At 35.7% G+C, this 22,590-nt stretch overlaps 6 protein-coding genes across 14 annotated transcripts; 4 read left to right on the top strand and 2 right to left on the bottom strand.

Annotated features, from left to right (window-relative positions):
• The first annotated feature begins 2,239 nt into the window (after window positions 1-2,239).
• Window positions 2,240-6,581, top strand: LOC101266316 (putative receptor-like protein kinase At3g47110). The gene is made up of 2 exons (XM_004235435.5): window positions 2,240-5,034; window positions 5,128-6,581. Exons 1-2 carry the CDS (start codon window positions 2,325-2,327, stop codon window positions 5,514-5,516), a joined length of 3,099 nt encoding a protein of 1,032 aa, XP_004235483.1. The 5' UTR covers window positions 2,240-2,324; the 3' UTR covers window positions 5,517-6,581.
• LOC101256751 (uncharacterized) lies at window positions 5,903-6,501 on the bottom strand. The gene has a single exon (XM_004235345.5). The coding sequence runs from the start codon at window positions 6,499-6,501 to the stop codon at window positions 6,148-6,150; it is 354 nt and encodes a 117-aa protein (XP_004235393.1). The 3' UTR covers window positions 5,903-6,147.
• Window positions 6,582-7,416: 835 nt separating the features above from the next.
• Window positions 7,417-13,465, top strand: LOC101257052 (putative pentatricopeptide repeat-containing protein At2g01510). Of its 8 annotated transcripts, none has more exons than XM_069295192.1 (7): window positions 7,417-7,711; window positions 7,808-10,745; window positions 11,178-11,229; window positions 11,352-12,034; window positions 12,115-12,169; window positions 13,207-13,308; window positions 13,407-13,465. In XM_069295192.1, exons 1-2 carry the CDS (start codon window positions 7,638-7,640, stop codon window positions 10,191-10,193), a joined length of 2,460 nt encoding a protein of 819 aa, XP_069151293.1. In that variant the 5' UTR covers window positions 7,417-7,637; the 3' UTR covers window positions 10,194-10,745; window positions 11,178-11,229; window positions 11,352-12,034; window positions 12,115-12,169; window positions 13,207-13,308; window positions 13,407-13,465. The 8 variants fall into 8 exon arrangements, with proteins under 8 accessions (XP_069151293.1, XP_069151296.1, XP_069151297.1 ...); XM_069295195.1 differs by lacking the exon at window positions 11,178-11,229 and having other exon boundaries at window positions 11,352-11,423; window positions 11,939-12,034; XM_069295196.1 differs by lacking the exon at window positions 11,178-11,229 and having other exon boundaries at window positions 11,352-11,423; window positions 11,950-12,034.
• Window positions 10,606-14,515, top strand: LOC101257347 (xyloglucan endotransglucosylase/hydrolase protein 9-like). Its single transcript, XM_010320041.4, has 7 exons — window positions 10,606-10,745; window positions 11,178-11,229; window positions 11,352-11,423; window positions 13,207-13,308; window positions 13,407-13,507; window positions 13,620-13,813; window positions 13,989-14,515. The coding sequence occupies exons 1-7, from the start codon at window positions 10,740-10,742 to the stop codon at window positions 14,389-14,391; spliced, it is 930 nt and encodes a 309-aa protein (XP_010318343.1). The 5' UTR covers window positions 10,606-10,739; the 3' UTR covers window positions 14,392-14,515.
• Window positions 14,516-14,859: 344 nt separating this feature from the next.
• LOC101257642 (uncharacterized) lies at window positions 14,860-18,657 on the top strand. Its single transcript, XM_004235348.5, has 5 exons — window positions 14,860-15,579; window positions 16,686-16,735; window positions 17,080-17,167; window positions 17,458-17,574; window positions 18,389-18,657. Exons 1-5 carry the CDS (start codon window positions 15,088-15,090, stop codon window positions 18,437-18,439), a joined length of 798 nt encoding a protein of 265 aa, XP_004235396.1. The 5' UTR covers window positions 14,860-15,087; the 3' UTR covers window positions 18,440-18,657.
• A 79-nt stretch (window positions 18,658-18,736) lies between these two features.
• On the bottom strand, window positions 18,737-22,223 carry LOC101266916 (kinase-interacting family protein). Of its 2 annotated transcripts, none has more exons than XM_004235436.5 (3): window positions 22,021-22,223; window positions 21,555-21,701; window positions 18,737-19,902 (listed from the first exon to the last, which is right to left on the bottom strand). In XM_004235436.5, the coding sequence occupies exons 2-3, from the start codon at window positions 21,673-21,675 to the stop codon at window positions 18,905-18,907; spliced, it is 1,119 nt and encodes a 372-aa protein (XP_004235484.1). In that variant the 5' UTR covers window positions 21,676-21,701; window positions 22,021-22,223; the 3' UTR covers window positions 18,737-18,904. The 2 variants fall into 2 exon arrangements, with proteins under 2 accessions (XP_004235484.1, XP_010318344.1); XM_010320042.4 differs by having other exon boundaries at window positions 21,555-21,696; window positions 22,021-22,214.
• Between the last annotated feature and the right edge of the window lie 367 nt (window positions 22,224-22,590).

Below are 22,590 nucleotides of genomic sequence, written 5' to 3' on the forward strand. Positions count from 1 at the left end.
TCGAACAAGAAGTAAAGAACCGAGTATATTTTGTAGTCACATATATTTATAGCTAAGTAAGAAACATTGATAGCAAGTCATAATTTTTCTCAAGATAAAAGAATTAAAAGTTTAATGTCACCTATTGCAGGGCAGTGAACGAGAGATTGATTCCGACGCCTACATGAAGTTCCTCCTCAAAACTTTCTTCAGACAAGCATAAAACAGTGGTTTCAGGTGCGGGGCAAAAGGCGTCCACAAAAATGAATGCAAGACCTGTTATTTATCTTCTGATTTTGCAACTTTGGGCTGAATTCATGAGATTTCAAAAGTATTTTTGAATTCTTGTTGATCGAATTAAAAAAAAGAGAGATGTGGATGAAGGAGAGACAGGGGGGATTGCGCCTGACCAAAACAGAAATGGGGATCTCTGTCATTCGTTGAAATTGAATGAGTTATGTGTTACTGTGTTTTCAATCCCAGCATCAATTCATTACCGTGTTTACTAACCTGGTATACATTTTCAGAAATTTCGTTTTAGCCATGGAGGCATTATTATTACTTCCATCCAACGTTAGCTTGTGGTCATAAGACGTAGGCGTGTAATATTGCTGCAAAAACTTAAATGACATACCAATTAGTTTCAGCATTTTAGTTCTTGTGGTGTCCTAAATGAGACTTAAAGTCAATAAATTAAAGAAGAGATCAGATGTGGTTGAGAGAGAAAAAGAGAGGAGAGCATCTGATCAATTTTTAGTAGGAAAATATAAATATTTGCACCAAAACAGAACTGGTGATCTCTGTCCTTCATTGCTGGAGTTTGTCTGGTATGCAACTTTGTCAACAAGTGGAGCATGGAATGGAAGCCCGAATGAGGAGCCTCATACCTATATGCATTTTGAATAAAAACTTCTTTTGCGTTTTTGCAACTGCTGCACATTTCAAGTGACCAATTCATATAAATGAAATATTTTAGCATCACCCCGGAAAGATGTTTGGTGAATCTTCCATTCAAAATTTGCTTTGTCAATCAAGCATCGTCATATGTGTCTGTTTTTATTTTGTTCCAAATTTTTTTGAACATGACTGGATTTATGGTATGGTGAAAAACCACAAAATTACAGTTACTCGATATAACTTCAGGCGTAGTTAGCTTTATAAACTTTCATTGGAGCGATGAAATCCAATTGAGAACCAATTTCAGTTTTTTATCTTTTGGTAGTCCATCTTATTGTTGTGATTCTCTTTATTGGCTCAGAAGCGATACAAAGAGAGAAGAGGCTATACTCATTGACCGTCCTGATTATATTGATCATTTTGATAACAGACTGCTCATTGAAGGTACCAGTTAGTTCAGTTCAATTATATAGCCATTAGTTCTTGCGATGTTCTATGAGACTTAAGGTCAGGGTTAGCTTCTAATTCTTCTCTGGGGGTAGTTAAAAACTGACTCTCTCTATTAGCAAGATTAACATTGTTCTCACCAACCTTCCTACGTACACTCGAACGTACCTACCGATAAAAGGTAGAGATGTTCAACCACTTCAGCACGCCTAACTTGTTTGAAATTTTCTTTTCAGGGGTTCTCTATATGCATTTTGAATCTGAATATAAACTCTTTTTTCAGGAAACTTCTGCATATTTTAAGTATTGATCATTACTCTTTAAGGAAAATCGCAACCTTTTAGGAACATTGTCACCGTGACCATTTGATCCTGCCTTATGATCCCCTAAAAAGTCTGATAAATTTTTTTTCAGATTTGTTGAACATTAAAGCGTTGAGAGGAATGAGAAGTGCCTGATCTGCAAAAAAAAGAAGTATTAAAATATAACTACGATTACATTTGTTCCAAGAAAGGAGCAATTATTAATAAATATCATTTCCCATCCTTCCATCAAATATTCTGGTTGTTCGCTAATATTAAATGCATAAATTTTCCATCATATATTCTGCTTATTCACTAATAAGTTGACCAATTAAACTGGTGCATTTTCCATAGAGTTAACATCAGAAAAAGTCATCAACACTTGCCTTGCGAGCACCAGAGAGTCGTCACTCGGTGACTTTTAAAATTCAACTTCAAGAACTGGATAATTTTTTAATGCATATTTTTTAAAAAAACTTAGGTGGATAAAGCACCAAACTCAGAGTCAATGAACAATCATGAAGCTCAGAGTCAATGGACAATTATGAAGAAAAATGCTAACAAAATAATTTTATTGTTGATATATCATTGGCAGCTTATTTTATAATTGCGTGTCGTCCTATACCACGTAGTGATTGTCCAATACCAAAAACAACATTTGTGAGAGGCGTCATCTCTTGCTCCTTGACATTTTCCAGAATGGAAATTTTCCCAACGAGTTTTAATTCCCACATCTTACTGGCAACCCATGCCGTGTTTCTCGTGTTTCTTTTCTCATCTACTCTCAAATATGCTACAGCAGCTACTATACTTGGAAATGAAACTGACAAACTAGCCTTACTTGGATTCAAGTCCCAAATAACTGAGGATCCATCAAGAGTTTTCACCTCTTGGAACCAATCTGTTCATTTCTGTCGGTGGACTGGAGTAAAATGTGGTCTGACACAGAAAAGAGTCGTCAGTTTGAATCTAAAAGGGCTGAGTCTGGCAGGTACAATCTCCTCTCATCTCGGAAATCTTTCTTTTCTCAATTCTCTTGACCTGGCAGAAAATTCATTCCATGACGAAATTCCTCAACAACTCAGTAGACTGTCAAGGCTTCAAAACCTGAATTTGAGTTTTAACTATCTAACTGGGGAAATTCCAATTAATCTATCGCATTGTGTTAACCTCAAGAGCCTTGTGCTCGACCACAACACTCTTGTGGGACAGATTCCTTATCAAGTTGGATTTCTAACAAAGTTAGTGAGATTGTATCTCAGAAATAACAACCTGACAGGAATCTTTCCAGTGTCTATTGGAAATCTTACATCTTTAGAAGAGTTGTATTTATCGTACAACAGTCTAGAGGGAGAAGTGCCAGCTTCTTTAGCTCAATTGACCAAGTTGAGACTGCTTGGATTGTCAGTAAATAGCTTCTCCGGGGAGTTCCCTCCTTCGTTGTACAATTTGTCATCCCTTGAATTAATAGCACTTTCTTTTAACAACTTTTCTGGTAATCTCAGATCCGATTTAGGCCACTACTTCCCTAATCTCCGAAGACTTTACTTGGGAAACTGTCAATTCAATGGCTCCATACCATCCTCTTTGGCCAATGCTTCAAAATTACTACAACTTGATTTTCCTGCAAACAAATTCACTGGAAATATACCTAAGAGTTTTGGTAACTTGAAGAATTTGTTGTGGCTCAATATTGGGAGTAACCATCTTGGATACGGTAAGAATGAAGACCTTGACTTTGTAAATTCTCTTACCAACTGCAGCAGTCTACAAATGCTCCATTTTGGAGACAACCAGTTTGTAGGTACATTACCTCATTCAACAGTCAACCTTTCTAGTCAGTTACAACGCCTACTCTTCTTCGGGAACAGAATTGGTGGAAACATACCCAGAGAGATCTCAAACCTGGTGAATTTGAATTTACTCGACATGAGCAACAATAATCTTACAGGTAGCATTCCAGATTCTATTGGAAGACTTACAAACTTGGGAGCTCTCAACTTGGGTAACAATCTCTTGATAGGGGTAATCCCTTCTTCAATAGGCAACCTCACTGAACTCGTCTATCTTTATTTAGGATTTAACAGGTTAAAGGGAAACATACCTTTAACATTGGGAAATTGTAACCAACTGCTAAGATTGGACATTTCTGAAAACAACCTGACTGGATCTATACCACAACAACTTATTGCTCTCTCATCCCTCACAAAAGTTTATGCATATTATAACTCTTTGACTGGCACATTACCAGTGCATATTGGGAACTGGAGTCACCTTACTTATCTAGATTTTTCTTTCAACAATTTTTCGGGTATGATTCCACGATCTCTGGGAAAATGCTTGTCCCTGGGGGAGATCTATATGAAGGGAAACTCCCTCCTAGGGACCATTCCCGATTTAGAAGATTTGCAGGATCTCCAGTCCTTGGATCTTTCCCTCAATAACCTATCAGGGCCAATCCCTCACTTCATTGCAAATCTTACTTCCTTACTCTACTTAAACTTATCTTTTAACAATCTGGAGGGTGAGGTTCCTATCACCGGAATATTTTCAAATTTGAGTACAGATGTATTTGTCGGTAATTCCAAGCTTTGTGGTGGGATTAAAGAGCTACATTTACAACCCTGTGTTCATCATGAAACTCAGAAGACACAGAAGAAGCATGTACTTTCCCTCAAGTTAATTTTGACAATTGTATTTGCTGCTTCATTTTCAATCCTGGCCTTAATAATAGTTTTCCTTTGTTGTTGGAGAAGAAATTTGAAAGATCAACCAGAACCAGAAGTTAGGTCAGAATCTGCACGTTTCTACCCCAATATTTCTTATGAAGAGCTCCGCATTGCAACTGGTGGATTTTCTTCTGAAAATCTTATTGGCTCTGGTAGTTTCGGAACTGTTTACAAGGGAACTTTTGCCTCTAATGGAATGGTCGTTGCTGTCAAGGTACTCAATCTCCTGCATCAAGGTGCTTCAAAAAGCTTCATAGCAGAATGCCAAGCATTGAGAAACATTAGGCACCGAAACCTTGTCAAGGTCATCAGCGCATGCTCAAGTTCTGATTTCAAGGGAAATGAGTTTAAAGCTTTAGTCTTTCAGTTCATGCCAAAAGGGAACTTGGATGAATGGCTACATCCAGAAAGGGAGATACAGAAGGATAGTTTGACCATACTTCAGAGAATGAATATCATAATAGATGTGGCCTCTGCACTTCATTATCTTCACCATCAGTGCCAAACACCCATGATTCACTGTGATATCAAACCACAGAACATTCTTCTTGATGAAGATCTAACAGCTCATCTGGGCGATTATGGTTTGGTGAGACTCGTTCCTGGATTCAGTAACGGATCGGAACTACATCAGTTTAGCTTACTTGGAGTTACGGGAACCATTGGCTATGCAGCTCCAGGTAAAGTTTCTAGGCGAACAGAAACTATCAGTACACCATATGATTTCATCTAACAATAGTAGTTTATTTATAAGCTGAATTTGCTTGTTGCAGAATACGGAATGGGTAGTAAGGTCTCCATTTTAGGAGATGTGTACAGTTTTGGGATTCTCATATTGGAGATATTCACTGGAAGAAGACCCACAGACACTTCGTTCCAAGCAAGCTCTAGTCTTCATCACATGGTGGAAACAGCATTGCCTGAGAAAGTTATGGAGATTCTAGACAAAAAAGCTTTTCATGGTGAGATGACGAGTATATCAACCAACGGAGAAGAATACTGGGGCACCATCAAGAAAGAACAAATGGAATGCTTGGTTGGCATGCTTGGGATTGGTGTTGCATGTTCAGCTGAATCCCCAAGAGACAGATTGACCATGAGACAAGTTTACAGTAAGTTGACACTACTAAGAGAAAAATTTCTAGGAGCAGAGGATGTATGAATAGGAGATTGAGGCCACGGGCTACAAGTGAAAGCAAGCATTGGATCTGATCTAAGATGTTCTGCTAGTCTTACATTCTGTCTATTTGGTAAGAAAACATTGTAGTCTTTCTAAAACTTTGAAGTCGCTGTAGTAATTTCAGCATGCAGAAGAACCAAGGTTGTATCAAATTTCTTCTTACATAATGACTTATCAGATGTTAGTTCTTAACTTTCTACTTTACATGCATCTAACAAACCACGGAAAGGTACACAGACACAGCTGAAGTTGATAAAATTAGTTAAATGAGCCAGAACTCAGCTTCCTACAAACATTGAAAAAATCAAATCTCTGTTCAGTTAACAATTCTCACTAGCAAGAGACTGAAGATACTGCTAACTAACTAATTTTGTGTCAAAGTAAATTTTACTTATTTACTTCGAATTAGCACATCAACAAAAGCAACAATACTCAAAGTGTCTGTAATCAAAGATTAACTACTCTCCGAAACACGATTCTGTTGATACAGACAATAAAACTGGGGCTAAAAACACTAATGTCAAGTTATAAGTAAGCCCGAGATCACAGCAAACTGAGAAATCATATAGAAATTACAAGGATTAACAGACAGTACCTAAAAAAGCTTAGGAATTCATTTACAGTAACGGTCTGCTTTCTTTTTGACCCGGTCATCAAGGGCTTCTTCAACGGACTTGGCTTTAGCATTCGGGTCGTACCCGAATTTCTTTGCTTCAACAGGGAACAAATCATCGTATTTCCTGCGCTTAGCTGCGTCAATCGTAAACATATCCTCGGGAGCGTCAGCTTGTTGCTCAGTAGCGGCAAGGGCGGCGTCACCGGTTAAAGGCTCATCGGAAACGATGTCTTCGGCGGACTTGTTCTTCTTTTTCTTCTTCTTCTTGTCGATTGCTTTGCTGCGGCTGGCTACTGCGCCTCCTTTAAACATCAACCGACCTCCGGTCACTCTCTCGTATGGGTCCGACATGGATCCTTGCCGTGGATGCTTTTGTTCTCTGTTTTCTCGCAGCTACGAGCTTAAAAGGGATCTCTAAAGGGTTATTTCCTGCTGATTTTCCTAATTTTTACTAGTAATAAAGGTTTTGTAACAGAAACTTTGAAGAGGGAATATATTTAACTTAAGTTAGCCCAGTTTGTATAGAATTTTGATTTGTTTATATCAATTGAAAAAAAAATTATACTCAATTTAACTATGATTTTAATAAATACTTCAATTATTATGACTTAATTCAATAATTATGACTAGTATTGTGAATTTATTTTCAATTTTTTTATAAGTTCATGCCAAATAATGATTAATTTGATCTTTATATTTGAATAGAATTATATAAATTGAAACACGCAAAAATTCAAAAAAAAATGTCAGATTAAAAAATTCATAATTGCTGCAATTTTGTGAACCTGTTTTTACTCAAAACTATTTTTTTCCACATTAAAGTAACTAAATTTTATATGCTATAACAATTTAAGTAGTTGGATTTTATCTACTATTTCTCATTTTCATATTAATTGAATTTTTGAGGTATTTTATATTCTTTAAAAAGAAAGATTAAAATATAAATCAGATATTATTTTTCATTTTTATTTTTATTAATTATTATCAAATTTATAATTAAATATTAATTAATAACTAATTTCAATACTAACTAATAAAAGGTAAAATTAAAAGAAAAGTAATTTTGAAAATTGAATATTAAGTTAACTTAAAAAATAAAAAATATATTAAAAATTTAATTAATTTAAAATGGAGGGAGTAATATAAATGAATTTAGACAAAATAAATACTAGTAATTTTTTATTTTTGAAACTTCCAAACTATATATTTTCTAAAAAGTTAAACTTGTATATTATGATTATATGAAGATGTTTTTTTTAATAGTAAATAGTAATAGGTCTCTTTTACCTTGGATAATTTGTCAGGTTTACAAGGCTTACTGAACATAAGCACACTTAACTTTGTTAAATACTTTTTGTGTTGATTAAATACTACAACTAATTTTTGTGCTTACTGAACTTTTTTTCCTTGCCAGAAAGTAGGGTTTCTGTCTTCTTGGTTTTTTGAACTTGTAAAAATTTAATCTTTTTTGTTATTCTTGCACCACAATGGGAAATTCAAGAGCTAAAAATCCATGGGGTGCAATTAGAATGTTCTCCAAGAGATTTTATTGTGTCTTCAGGTATTTTTGCTTTCTTGTTATTACTATTTCTTTTAAGTTTTCATTGTATTTTGGTTTATGGAACAGTTCTAATTAAATGTTGATTATGAAATGTAGTGAAAGCATTGTTGATGTTCCAGTAGATGCCCGCATTGTGAAAACGGGTTTTGACCCAGAAATCTCTCGTTTTAACTTCAAACTGAAGGATTTGATAAGAGAAAATCAAATAGCAAAGGCACGTGAACTGTTTGATGAAATGCCTTACAGAAACACTAGCTCAGTTAACATGATGGTTTCGGGTTATGTGAAGTCTCACAATCTTTTTCGTGCTAGGGAGTTGTTTGATAGCATGTTCTCTCGTAATGAAATTTCATGGACTATAATGATTGGTGGTTACTCTCAGAACAATCAGCCTAAAGAAGCTTTTAATCTTTACACTGAGATGTTTAGGTCGGGGGTTAAGCCGGATCATATCACCTTTGCAACTCTATTATCGGGTTCTGATGATACAACTACTTTAAAAGAAGTACTTCAGATTCACTCCCATATCATTAGATTTGGATTTAGTGCAAGTCTTATTGTTTTCAACAGTCTGATAGATTCATACTGCAAAACTTGCTGCCTCGATATAGCGTCTCAGCTCTTCAGTGAAATGCCAACTAAAGATTCAGTAAGCTTCAATGTGATGATAACAGGGTACACAAAATATGGTTTTCGTGAAGAAGCATTGAAACTTTTTATGCAAATGCGGAATATGGATTTTCAGCCTTCAGGTTTTACTTTTGCAGCAATGCTAGGTATGAGTGTTGGATCAGAGGAAGTTATTTTTGGCCAGCAAATTCATGGACTTGCTATCAAGACAAGCTATGTCTGGGACATATTTGTTGCAAATGCATTGCTTGATTTCTACTCTAAGCATGACTATATAGATTTAGCAAAGAATCTCTTTGATGAGATGCCCGAGTTAGATGGTGTTTCGTATAACATAATTATCACAGGTTATGCATGGAATGGGCAGTATGAGAAATTGTTTGATATCTTCAAAAGGCTACAGGGTACATCATTTGACAGAAAGAATTTTCCTTTTGCCACAATGTTGAGTGTAGCTGCGGCAGAACTAAATTTAGCAATGGGAAGACAAACCCATGCACAGGCAGTGGTGACAACAGCTATTTCAGAAGTACAAGTAGGAAATGCCCTTGTTGACATGTATGCAAAGTGTGAAAAATTTGAGGATGCCAACAGAATATTTACAAATCTTGCCTACAGAAACTCTGTTCCATGGACAGCCATAATCTCAATATATGTTCAGAAGGGTTTTCATGAGGAGGCACTCAAAATGTTCAAGGAGATGAATAGAGAAAATGTTCACGGTGACCAGGCAACTTTTGCTAGCACTTTAAAAGCTTCAGCTAATTTGGCTTCAGTTTCTCTTGGGAAGCAATTACACTCAGCTGTGATCAGACTGGGATTATTGTCTAGTGTTTTTTCTGGCAGTGTTCTTGTAGACATGTATGCAAATTGTGGGTCCATGAAAGATTCTATTAAAGTTTTCAAAGAGATGCCTGAAAGGAATATAGTATGTTGGAATGCACTGATTTCGGCATATGCTCAGAATGGTGATGCTGAAGCCACATTTAACTCCTTCGCAGATATGATTGAATCAGGTCTCTACCCTGATTCTGTTAGTTTCCTCAGTGTACTAACTGCCTGCAGCCACCGTGGGCTTGTTGAAAAGGCATTATGGTATTTTAATTCCATGACTCAAGTATATAATCTTGATCCAAGGAGAAAACATTATGCAACGATGATTGACGTGTTATGTAGAAGTGGACGATTCAATGAAGCAGAGAATCTGATTTCTGAAATGCCATTTGAACCGGATGAGGTCATGTGGTCCTCAGTTTTAAACTCATGCAGAATTCATAAGAATCAAGACCTCGCCAAAAAGGCTGCTGACCAACTTTTCAAGATGGACGCTCTTAGAGATGCTGCTGCTTATGTCAACATGTCTAACATCTATGCAGAAGCAGGCAAGTGGGAAAATGCGGCAAAAGTCAAGAAGGCTATGAGGGAACGGGGAGTTAAAAAGGTCACTGCCTATAGCTGGGTTGAGATTGACCACAGAGTTCATGTATTCACTGCAAACGATAGGACCCATCCACAAACTGAGCAGATTAGAAGAAAAATTAACTCATTGGTTGAGCTAATGGACAAGGAAGGACACAAACCTGATACAAGTTGTACCCTTCAAAATGTGGATGAAGAAATGAAAATAGAATCACTCAAATATCACAGTGAGAGGTTGGCCATTGCGTTTGCATTAATTAATACTCCAGAAGGATCACCCATTATTATTATGAAAAACTTGCGAGCTTGTGTGGATTGTCATGCTGCAATTAAAGTTATCTCAAAAATAGTTGGAAGGGAGATCACTGTGCGAGATTCAAGTAGGTTCCATCACTTTAGAGATGGATCATGTTCATGTGGGGATTATTGGTGAGCTATGGATGGATGATTTTGGATCATTTCATTCGGTTTGTGCTTTCCCTAGTCTATAACCGGATGTCATCAACATTTGGGGACTTCAGCAATTTATTCCTTGGGTGATGATGCTAATCAAAATTTACTTTAAGGGATGGGCGTAGCCTAGTTGCAGCTCTGATCCAAAGCTTGTGGTCGTGACTGTTGCAATTATGGTCTCTCTAAGTTGGGCTTTGAACCTATGTAATGAATTACATGAAGAACCAAGTTCTACTTTTTCTTGAAGAACATCCCCATCTATTTTTAAGAGTTCACTGGTTTTCTCCCTAAACCACGCATTATTCTTTCAACAACAAGAACAGGATTTCTCTCTGGAGATGAAGGTGTTCTGGGTAATACAAACATGAATTGCCAAGTCTACATCATTCTCATCTCCAAAGAGGGAGCTGGTTGGAAGAGCCTGATTCTAAAAGAGAAGCTGGCAAAGAATATATAATGTATATTATTACCATTTTTTGGTTCATCAAAGACATCAGAAGAGGTGGTCAGTAGACACCTATATTTTATGCAGGTAGCTCTCCAATTGTTTACTCCCCCATTTCTATCATTTGACAAGAGTTGACCACAGTAAGATGCATCTATTCTAGTTTATATGTAGTAGACAACTAACTTTTTGTCTAAGGGTTTCAAAGTTCGAGTAATCGAAAAGCTACCATTTAATCTGCCTGGAAATTAGGCTTCCTTTTTCTCTTTCTTTTCTTACCCCAAAAGAGGAATGATAACAAGATTGCTTGACAATTACCTTACCAGCTGGTCCCTATTTGGTGTTAAAAGGCAAATTGTTTTTTGAATGCATCTGGCTTGTCTGCGAACTTATGCGATTATGCCTATAGTGGCTTGCATGCTATGTTTAACTATGTCATTGTCTCCTTCCTGCATGGAGAGTTCTCTAAAAAACTTGTACGATGGTTCTAATCAGATTTTTTCTAATCCACCATTTCAGGTGTTATTACGAGTCATTGTAGGTCCTGTTTCCTGGATTTGTTGTACAGTAGGTTGTTCTTTTTTCTTTTTCTGCTTATACTCCTGTTTGTGCAGTACTTTATGGATCAAAGAAAAATGTCTTGATTATGTTAATTGGGTGAAGGATGACAAGCTTTTTCATTTGCTGGTCCAGATAACGTTGTCATCATGGGGGCACACTTTTCCAAGATTGAAGTTGCAGTACAAGCCCTCATTTTAGCGCCAGGTCACACAATATGATTTATGTTGCCCTACATGTTGTAGTGGTGTTTTCTGCATTGCCAGCTACTTCAGGGATAGTTAGTTGAAAGGATCTCTTTTCTTCACTGTGCGGATGTGTTAAAGAACTTCATTCTCAATTTGTTAACTCAAGAGACTGATTACTCTTAAGCTTTTGCTAAAGGACTTCATGGATAGTTACTTAAAAGGTGGATCACAGTCAGTCTGTTTGCCATGTAGCCTTTCATGCCCAGGATATGCCTTCTTCTACTTCGACTTCAAACAGACAGATTTGAGTTTTTTTACAAGTCATTACAAGAGTGAGCTGACTGTGACAAAATCACTTTGTAATTATTACTTCTCCATATAACTTGATACCAGTTATAGAACGCTCACAATTAGGTCAAAAAGCAACTTCTACTTGCCTCTAGTTTTGATCTGCTAGTGTCTGATAAGATTCCTCAGAGTGTTTTATCCATGAGATTCTATATCTCTTAATTTTAATAGGTTCATTCTGTTTAGTTCTTTACCAGATGCATCCTTCCATTTTTATCACTCTTGGAGCTTGAACAGTGGCTACTAGCATTACTCTCCAGGTGGTGGAGGAGGGGCCTATGGGTATCTACTGTCTATTAATCTCAACTTCACCTAGTACATACGGCCTGGCAGCTTAACTCATTCCTTCTTCCTATGGCCAGTGTGTAGCCGCCAGGGCTTAACTCTAGTATGCGTAACAGGAGGTATATTGATTGGGTGAGTCATATGAAGAGATTGCAGTACTATTTAAATGTCGCAGAATTTCAGATTTTTGTTTTGACTTAGCACTTATCACCATGATATATTTTTAAGTAACCTGAATTTTCTATATCAAAGAGTTCAAAGGTGATTTCATCTTTCTCACCCTGTAATCAGTACTTCCCATGACTATGTTAAGGATAGAGGTGTCCAGTCATCTTCAAATCCTGGATCCACCTTTACTTGGACCCGTAATGTGCTTGCCGTTTGACTTTGGCTATTTTTGAAGATACTTCATCTAGTTTCTCACTTATAACTAATGGAATTTACTCACTGCAATTCAACCAATTTGAAATCCCCCTAACTTTATGAATAAGTAACGGAGTGCTTATTATCCTACTACTCTTCTGGGGATTTGTATTGCAGGTTGGAATAATTTATCCTTGTTTATTCCCTTCTTCATTCAGTCACAAAATCATAGTGCGTTTTCTGATACTTTAGTGGGTGGGTTGTTGCCATTCATAACTTTTGGCAGTATATATATACTGTATTGTTTGCTTCACTCTAACTACCTAATAACTAACTTCCCACTTGTTCCTCCCTCCCATAATGTCTTCTAATAAAGACTGTCATTGAAGTTTCCACTGTAGAATATTTACTATAAAAACTTGTAGTTAGTGCCTTAGTGGAGTGCAGCAAAGAATCAGTTTATTTGGTAAAGTAAGAATATATATAGTAGTAAACAAGAGAAGAAAAAGGCTGCTTTGCTGACAAACAGTCCACTGTACCATGGCTGCCACCAAAACATATTCTCTTGCTTTTTGTACTCCATGATACTAATATAAAAAATATATTGTTTAGTAATACTATGTTAACAACTTTTATGTAAATAAAACTAGAGTGGCTCCAAGTTCTTGATTGGCGCTTTTCCTAACAGACCGATAGACCTGAACTTTTTTCTTCTGGACTCTGAAATTAATCTATCTTCAAGTTCTAGACAGCAATGTCATCCTTTATGATTGTCTTTTTGATCCTATCTATGCTACTAAACCCAGGGGTTGGTGTCAACTTCACTGATGTTTTCGAGTCCAGCTGGGCACCGGACCATATTGCTGTTGTAGGAGACGAAGTTACTCTCTCCCTTGACAGCGCTTCTGGTAAGACTTCATTAATTCACTTCATATCTTATATTTATGCCTATTCAAGGCAATATAATTACATAGCCATTTGATTAATTATGTTCATATTCACAAAGGCTGCGGATTTGAGTCGAGGTTCAAATATTTGTTCGGGAAAGCCAGTGCACAGATCAAACTAGTTGAAGGAGATTCAGCCGGAACAGTTATTGCATTTTATGTACGTGACAAAAACCACGTCAAATAAATATCAAGATCTAACATATTGTTTCTTCAAACTATAATAACTTATGGCCTAATGCTACTAATTGCTGGAAATATGTGGTTTGTAGATGTCATCAGAAGGAGCTAATCACGACGAACTGGACTTTGAATTTCTTGGGAATGTTTCAGGGGAACCATACCTAGTACAAACAAATATCTACGTGAATGGCAGCGGAGATCGAGAGCAGAGGCACGGTCTGTGGTTCGATCCAACAACGGACTTCCACACTTACTCTTTCTTTTGGAATCATCATTCTATCATGTAAGTAATTCTACTTGAACCATATCTCTAAATATGTTCTTTCCGTGAAACATGTAGAGGTGCAACTCCGTAGGACCGAGGGTGTTACTATTTTAGAATTTTATATTATCAGTGTATATGAGTCAAATCTACGGTAACAATGACTAGTTTTAGTCGACCCCTGAATCTTTCACAGCTTTTCAGTTGATGATATTCCAATTAGAGTGTTCAAAAACAAGGAGAAAAAAGGTGTTCCATATCCGAAAAATCAAGGCATGGGAATCTATGGATCGTTGTGGAATGCAGATGACTGGGCTACACAAGGAGGGAGAGTGAAGACAAACTGGAGCCACTCTCCATTTGTTACGACATTTCGATCGTTCGAGATCGATGCTTGTGATTTGTGTGGTGAGGACACAATTGCTGCAGGTGCAAAATGTGGCAAGTTAGCTAAATTTTTGTGGGATAAACCATCCAAGAATGGGCTAGAAAAGAGCAAAAAACGCCAATTCAAAATGGTTCAAAACAAGTACTTGGTGTATGATTATTGTAAGGATACTGCAAGATTCAATCAAATGCCTAAAGAGTGCTTGTACTAGAGACACCTCGCAATATTGTAGTTTCTAAAAATGTGTATCCAAATTGCTGATCAAAATTTTCTTGTTTGGCTTGTTATTTGACACTCTTTTAACATTTAAGACAGTTCTATGGTCAAAAAATAAATTCAACTGTGCTATGACTTTGAATATTTAATTCAAATTTAAACCAACAATAATAATTATATCTCAATTTAAGATACTAACTGACTTACGTAAAACCTAATTCTGTTTCTCTATTTAAATTCAACATGTTGTCATCATATATAATATATCAAAATCTATCACCAAATCAAAATACTCTTAGAAAAGCAATACGTTTAAAATTAATGTACTAGCAAACGTCAAACTTTTTTTCAACTAGCAAATATGATGTAACATATTACCGCACATTTCTATGTGAACACAGTCGACAAGTAATTAAGAACGAAAAAGTAATAAAAAAAAGTAAATAATTCGAATAATTTAAGTATTCATAAAAACATAATATATAAACATGATTTTTAACCTGAGTCATTGAGCTAAGTCAAAGGATTATGTTTGGATGGCTCAAATAGAAGAGAAGAACATTCCATTATCCGGTACCCGCCTTAAACCGCTGCACACTCTGTCATTTCTCCGGCGAGCAATTTTTCTCAATGAAGAAAGCAAAAGAGTAAAGAAGAAATCGGAGAAACAAGAAGTAACTTGAGTAAAACGATGAGTGCAATCCATTTGAGCACTCTCAGAAGCATTTCTCAGCAACCCTTTTCTCTGTTCCTCCTCTTTCCACTTCCCAAATTCAAATCCATTAACAATACACGAATCAAAGCATCATCAGTAAAAGAAGAAGAAGTAGAAAGGAAGATGGAAATTCGAGTTTGCACAGAGAGGGCATGCAGGAAACAGGGATCCTTGGATACCCTTCAAGTTTTATCTGGAATTGCTCCTCCCTTTGTAGCGGTTAATTCCTGTGGATGTCTTGGCCGTTGCGGGGCTGGACCTAATGTCGTCGTTTTACCTGGTGCTGTATATGTCAAGCACGTTGGTACTCCCACTCGAACTGCTGAAGTTATGGCGTTCGTGTGCCTTGGTAGGGATGATGTTGAAGGAGAGAGTAGGAGAAGTTTGGAGGCTTTAGCGTTGAGGAAAAGAGCTGAAGATGAGATGGGTAATGGTAATTTCTCTGAGGCTCATGGTTTGCTCTCACAGGTGTGTGGTTTCATACTTTGCTGAATTACACTAAATCAAATTTTGCTGAAGATAATTCTTTGAAATGCTTCTGATGAATGCTATGGATCAAAAATTTAAAAGGGTATCCTACTGAGACTGACCATTGAGCTTTTTGCTACTGTCTTAATGGGATAGAGTGCGTTGGAATGAATATCAATGCATCAAATACTACTCTGATTAGCATAGTGAATTTGAGACCATCCAAGTATTTTCATGATAAAAATTAATAATGGTGAAGAAACTATTAAAAAAAGAGAATGCCATTGATTCACATAATTTTCAACACAGAGATGGCACGGTTTATCAGAAGCTTGAGGTTCAAAAGTTCGGAACAACTTCCGCATTCAAGTTATTTGATGTGAAGAATTTCTTATCTCAGACGGATACTTATGACCTTAGTTGCACGTACTCTTCACTTACAATGCCACACCCGGGTTGTATTCTCCAAAAATACACTATTTTTGGAGAATCCGACACGCACACGTTGATATTTTGTAAGAGTCCGAGCAACATAGCTTGACCAAGGCGGAAAAAATGATATCCTTCAAAATTCGAAAAGCCTAGACAAGATATGTATTATGAGAACATTTTCCCTCAAGACCTAGGCTTTGCAGTCAATCTATTATCTAGTCTGTTTCAAGGATGCTCTTCATTTCCGATGTCTGATGTAATTTTATTTCTTAAGCACCTTTCCTAGTTGCCTTGAGAATTGAAGTACTGAATTTTATATTTAGCAAGTGGTAATGAGAGAATCAAAATGCTAAGCTGTAGATACCAGTTCCATTCACCAGTCACAGATTTGTGTTTTGTCAGTACCAGAAAGAAATTGTAAATCTTTAATTACAGATCTTTTTTGCTAGTGCATTAGGATTTCTGCCAATGGAAGTAATCTGCAGCTTTCTACAATCAACAGGGTGAACTAAGGTCATTGAAGTTAACATGATGCTATATTCCTTTCACTATTTTTATGTTGCCATCGTTACTTATATTTTAGCTTTACAGGTCTCCTTTAGATATGGCCTATTTGTCGTATCTAATGCAAGATTGGTGCCTATCGTTACTGATGTTGCCATTTTTTTGTGCAGGCTATTGCTCTAAAGCCGTTTGGAGGTGTTCATATTATGCTCAAAGACAGGTTTACTGTGTTTAAAATCTCTTTTTTATGGAAAATTAGGACTTTTTGTAATCAAATAAATTTGAAGGATACACTAAATTCTCTGTTATTCACATGAACGTGTTACAATTTTTAGTGAAAACAACATCAGATTCTGTTCCTTGAGTGTAGGTCCTGGCATTTTTTGCTCATGGCTTCCTTCCTAATTATTTACTGAGTTTTCTTGAAGTTATTTGAAAACTCTTGGATCACTTGATTTTGTTCCAGTGTCCAAATTTATATTTAATATTTGGTCACTATTGCCTTGTTGTCTAGATGATCAGAATGCATGTGAACAAGATGCTGAAATAAGTGTCTTCAATCAGGTGTGCTGCAGAGTTGGCAATGGGAAATTTGGCCGAGGCACTCGAAGATTCTAAGGAGGCGTTAAATATTGCTCCCAATTATCCTGAAGTAATTTGATTATTTGTTACTTCTACTTAAGTATACATGAAAAGCATATGGTTGCGCTTAAACTTAACTTTTAAATGTTTGGTGCTTAAATTTAACATACTCACTTTAGTGTTTAACCATGAGGTCTCAATTCCCTTCATTTTCACTTTAGAATCCAGTAAATACAATATATGATTGCATAATAATACTCTCTTCCTGCAATTATTGTAGGAACTAGGAAGTGAACATCAAATAACTATATCTACACCTAATCCCTACTTGCAAATATTTATTAAATTTAATCTTTACAGGGTTATATCTGCCAAGGTGATGTTTTGATGGCTCTGGACCATGTCGATGCAGCCGAGAGGTCATACTCCATGGCTTTAGAGTTAGATCCGTCCATCCGTCGCTCAAAATCCTTCAAGGTGCAGTTCATGTTTGTTGTAATTCTAGAATAGAATTGGTTTAACTCTTGGCATCTGTTCTGCACTGCAAATCATATGGCTTTAAGCTTATCTTTTTCAAGGTTGGTTTCCTTATATCTACTTTTGGCGACATCAAACAAGAATACACAATTACATAAGCAAATGAAGATGCTATTTTAGAAGTGACAGAAATCCGATATAGTTCATGCGGTAATAGTTAAAATACGGTTATAACATGGTAGAAGTCTTTAGTCTAGCCTGTTATGTCAATAATTAAATAATGTCTCTTCTTTAATTGGTAATATCTTAATAACTGATAGTGTGTTATCAACAAGATAAGCTGGAAACGCACATAAATTTCAAGATTGTAGAACTGCCACCAATATTGGAGTAACAAAATGATTTTAAGTTTTATATTCCTTAGTAGAACTGAAATGATTTACCAAGTTATGAATTTGCTACAAGTTACTGAGAAAGCTTTCAATATCTAACTAAAACTAAAAATCTCCACATGCCCATGAAAAGGTATCACACCTTTTTGTGATTGTGGCAGTACACTTCATGTTTTTTCTGTATGTAGAGAGATCTGCCCATGCACACCACAATGCTAAGGCATGTGGAGGCTGGTGTTTTGTTAAAATGTTTCTAAGCCTTCCAAAATCCAAAGTGAATATTTTATGACAAGAAAGAATTATGGGCCTGAAATGATTGTCAGCTGAGTCCCAGGCACACAGGGGAGAACTATCTGTTCCTCGTAATATCTGTTTTTTTTTTTTTTTCACAACTGATGTATTATCATTGTTAACCATTTCAGGCTCGGATTACAAAGCTTAATGAGAAACTTGCTCTTGCAAATTCAGCATAAGTAACAAGATTGTATGTTTATACAAATTAGGATTACTGTCAATCTAATTTGCCCAAGGTATTTAAGTATTGCTGAGGTTGAACATGTTACGTATGTGGTGTTGTAGTTCATTGTCTAGTTTGACATTGTATATAGAATGATGTCTGTAAGCAGAAGGTACTCTACTGGCTGGTCTATGTTATATATATGTAAACATAATGCAATTTTTTCGTCCTTAATCTTAGTTCATCTCCAGCAATGTTAACCTTAGTAATCTTGGAGGATCTTGCCCATCTATATCATAGACACTATCTGTCATTAGGGCAGCAATCAAAGTTTTCTTCATATGTCATTCATATCCTGGTAAAAGAGTGGAGTAGAACATACAAAATACAAGAGTCTAAGTCTCTCTCTCTCCCAGCCCAATTAACGGTATACTAGTAAAGTTATAATATCAATTTAGTAAACATTTAGGTTGTCCTTTCATCAGCAATAAACTGTGTTGAAATTAGGTCCACAAAAGAAGATATCAAACTTCTTGACCCTATCCCACAACTTAGGAACTTTCTTCTTAACTTCAGCATTAGCATTTACCTTGTGTTCACCACTACCCTTTTTCAGATTTCCAAAACTAAAGCTCCTAGTAATACCAGCAACGACGTCTTCAGGAACTTTAAAGCAATATTTCATGTTAGCTTCTCCTTTAACCTTCATTGATTTAGACCTACGTGTCTTCTCTTCTTCATGCTTCACAAGCTGATCATAATACTCTTTGTTCCTCTTCTCCAGCCCATATATTTGTCCTTGAAGATCCTCAATCTTTCGACTTAGCATGCAAACCCTATGATCCTCCCTCATCTTCAATATGCACCCCGCAAGCTCAGCAACCTTCCTCTTCATGAACAAAGATTCTGAAGACACCGCCTTGTTTTCCTCCATTAACGTAGCCACCTTGTATCCCAGTCTAGCATTCTCATTTAACAGAATCAACCTCTCTGATTCCATCACATCCAGTAAGCTTTTCTGCAACTCTATCTTCCTTGATGACTCATTGCTTTGTCTTTCCACTTGATTCAGCTCCTCTAAGACGAAATCATAGTCCACATTTCTGATCACCAAGTCAGCAACAATCATTTCAATATCAAATTTGTCTTGTGTTGAAGGTGGAAAGGAAGGCTGAAATGATAAAGAACTCTCAGCATCAGAATCAATGATATCTCCACCATACTCTTCCTCATCACAATAACCATTTTGATTGTAACTTAACGGTGGAGCTGGAGATGAATATCGACGATGATTATGGTTCTTGGCTAGTGCTTGGCAGTAGCGATCTGCTAAAGACACATAGCTATTGTACAGTTCTTGTAGCAAGGCCATAAGCTGAGGTCTTTTCTGGTAATAGGCGTCAGCGCGTTCCGCGAAACTGTCTGGACTGCCTTTTCCTGGGATTTTAAGAGCCACCTTGTTCATCTTCTCATCCAAGTCTAATGAGAACAAAAGCAACTCAAATTCAATAGAATTTTACAATAAATTTTAATGATTTATGATTTTACTTGACAGTTGAAGAATTTGAAATTTGAATGGCAAAAGCCCATATCTTGCCCATGTGTAGATAGTGACAAATTTGGATGTACATGAAAATGAAATCACTACTTTTGACTATTGTCATCACTAGTTTCAAATTCATGTATAATTTATGTATATCGTCTCCATAAGAAATGTTTTATTTCTTTGAAGAGAAAATTACTAATTAATCAACACTCCATTCTTGTATATCATATTACTTCTAACTTGTTGATTATCATTGATTAATAATTCCTAACCCTGGAAAAGAAAGAAAAAGTCTCTTTTTTTACATCTACTTTTATTCAAATATTTTATTTGAATATTAATTAAAGCAAAAGAAAATGCACAATGGAAATGTTATTAGGTATTTAAAGAAAATCAAAATGGAGTACTTAACAAGAAATAATTCAATTCACTCCATAAATTTTATGAGATAACGTAACCCATAAATTCTTCTAAGAAAGTAATGAATAAATATTTATTTTAAGCCAAGATCAAAAGTTAAAAACACCACCATGTGACCTCTTTTAGTTGTTTTTTTGGTAAGCTTATAAGTACGTTGTTAAACGTTCCATCAAAAATGAATTGTAATTTTTTTTAAGTACATAAAACTAGATGTCATTTTTTATAGAACGGTTTAACAATTTCACTTTAAGTATATAAAAGTTATTCATCACAAGTCAAAAAGATCTTATATAATCTTGTGAACCACCAAAGCACATGATTTCATACATAAAATTAGAAAAAAAGACAAGATTTAAAATTACATTGGATTCTAGTACCCAAAAAAGAAAAATGGTTGTTCTGAAATTAAAAGCTACTACTCTTAGGTACAGATAAAGTTTCAGAAAAGAAAAATAAAAACAGAAAAAAAAAAAAAGATACTGTAAAGAAAGCAAAAAAATCATTTTCATTCTGCAACACGGCATCTAACAAAATTAAATATATGAGTCCCTCTATTTCGAATTCAAATTTATTTTTTGAAAAAAAAAACTTGTAAAAAAGGGTTTTGCAAAAGATTCTAAATTATTTAGGTAGAAACTGCAACAGACATAAATAAGAAAAGGACACAGTTTTTTGAAAATAACTTTCTGATTTTATCATATTTTATATTATAAAGAAATTCACATTTCATAACAGTATTACCCTTCAAATACAGAGGTGTGTACACAATATTCATTTTCCTAGGGAAAGAAATGTTTACATCACCTAAGAATAATGGACCCCCCCCCCCCCACGAAACTACAACAATTAAACAAGACCATGGTACAATTTTCATTTACTATTTAATAAAATCTCGATAAATTTCTAAATTTTAAGCATGTTAACTCGAACGGCATGATTATAAAAAGTAGTCTAAAAATAATGATCTCATTGTGAACCATGCTGCGGTGATCGATATTTTTGCCTCTACTTGAATTTGAAACTAAAATTTAATAATTTTTAACGCACTTTAATGACGTCTAGATGGTTCCAATAAAGGAGCATATTTATATAAAATAAAAACTAATAAGTTTTTACAAGAGGTAAAAAAAAAAAAAAAGAGTATAGACATGTATGAATAATTTACCAGCAACAGTGCAAAGAAGCCAAGAGGGTCTACTGAAGCTTCTCCTTTTTGTATAATTTGAAGAAGCCATTGAAGAAACTGGACTTAATGCCTTTTTCTCTGTTTTCAGTTTTGCCTTCATTTCAACAGGCAAAGATAGGGCCTACACTATTCAAAAAGGATTCCAAATCAGAAAATAATTTAATTTTCCTCTTTCGTCGATTAATGACAGGCACATAGCAGTACACTAGAATATGTGAAAGTCAAATTATTAATGTTTTTGAAAGGGGCATATAAGAAAAAAAGTAAAAAAACATTATGATGACAAGTAAAACAGGCAAATAAGTTTTGCATCAAGAATTAGCAGAAACTAACAGGAACAGAGATAAAAATAATTTCAGTGGAGTGATGAAAACAGAGAAAGCTTACTGAAGTTGGAATCTTTGATCACTAAAACAAAACAGATAAAAAAGAGATATATAGGTACCTCAAAGACTCAAATAAGTTGTTGATGCTACACAGGAAAAAAACTTTGGGAGTTGATTTTGCATGTTTAGGCGGAGTTGCAAATCCAAATAATTATAGAGAGTAAAAAGGTGGCTTGGCTTCTTTTTAAAAGAGAAATGGTATTTTGGGCTTTCTGTTTTTTTGGGTTTTGTGGGAGGGACAATTTCTTGGGTTAGGGACTAGGAAGTCAAATAGTTTCTTCCATGTAAAAGCCCGCAAACTACGATTTGATTTTTCGCGAATCAGAAGATGCCACGTATTTGTGTATTTAATGTAGCTGCTGGGAACAGAGTTGATGGACAGGTCAATTGGTCAAGCAGCTGTTTCTTCAGACTACACAGCCCTATCTTTGACAATTACACTTTCACCTTTTCTTTTTCTTTTTAGATGAATGAGGGATTGCACATTCGATTATAGATAACTTCAAAAGTTCAATTCTAAAATTTTTAAGAATTTGAAATACAAAACTGCTTTAAATTACTCACAAAAGATTAACATCTCTAATTTGACATTGGGTCATAACGGAAATGGGAGTTTTAAAACAGTGTGT

This window comes from Solanum lycopersicum, chromosome 3, assembly GCF_036512215.1.
Source record: "Solanum lycopersicum chromosome 3, SLM_r2.1".
Lineage (NCBI taxonomy): Eukaryota > Viridiplantae > Streptophyta > Magnoliopsida > Solanales > Solanaceae > Solanum > Solanum lycopersicum.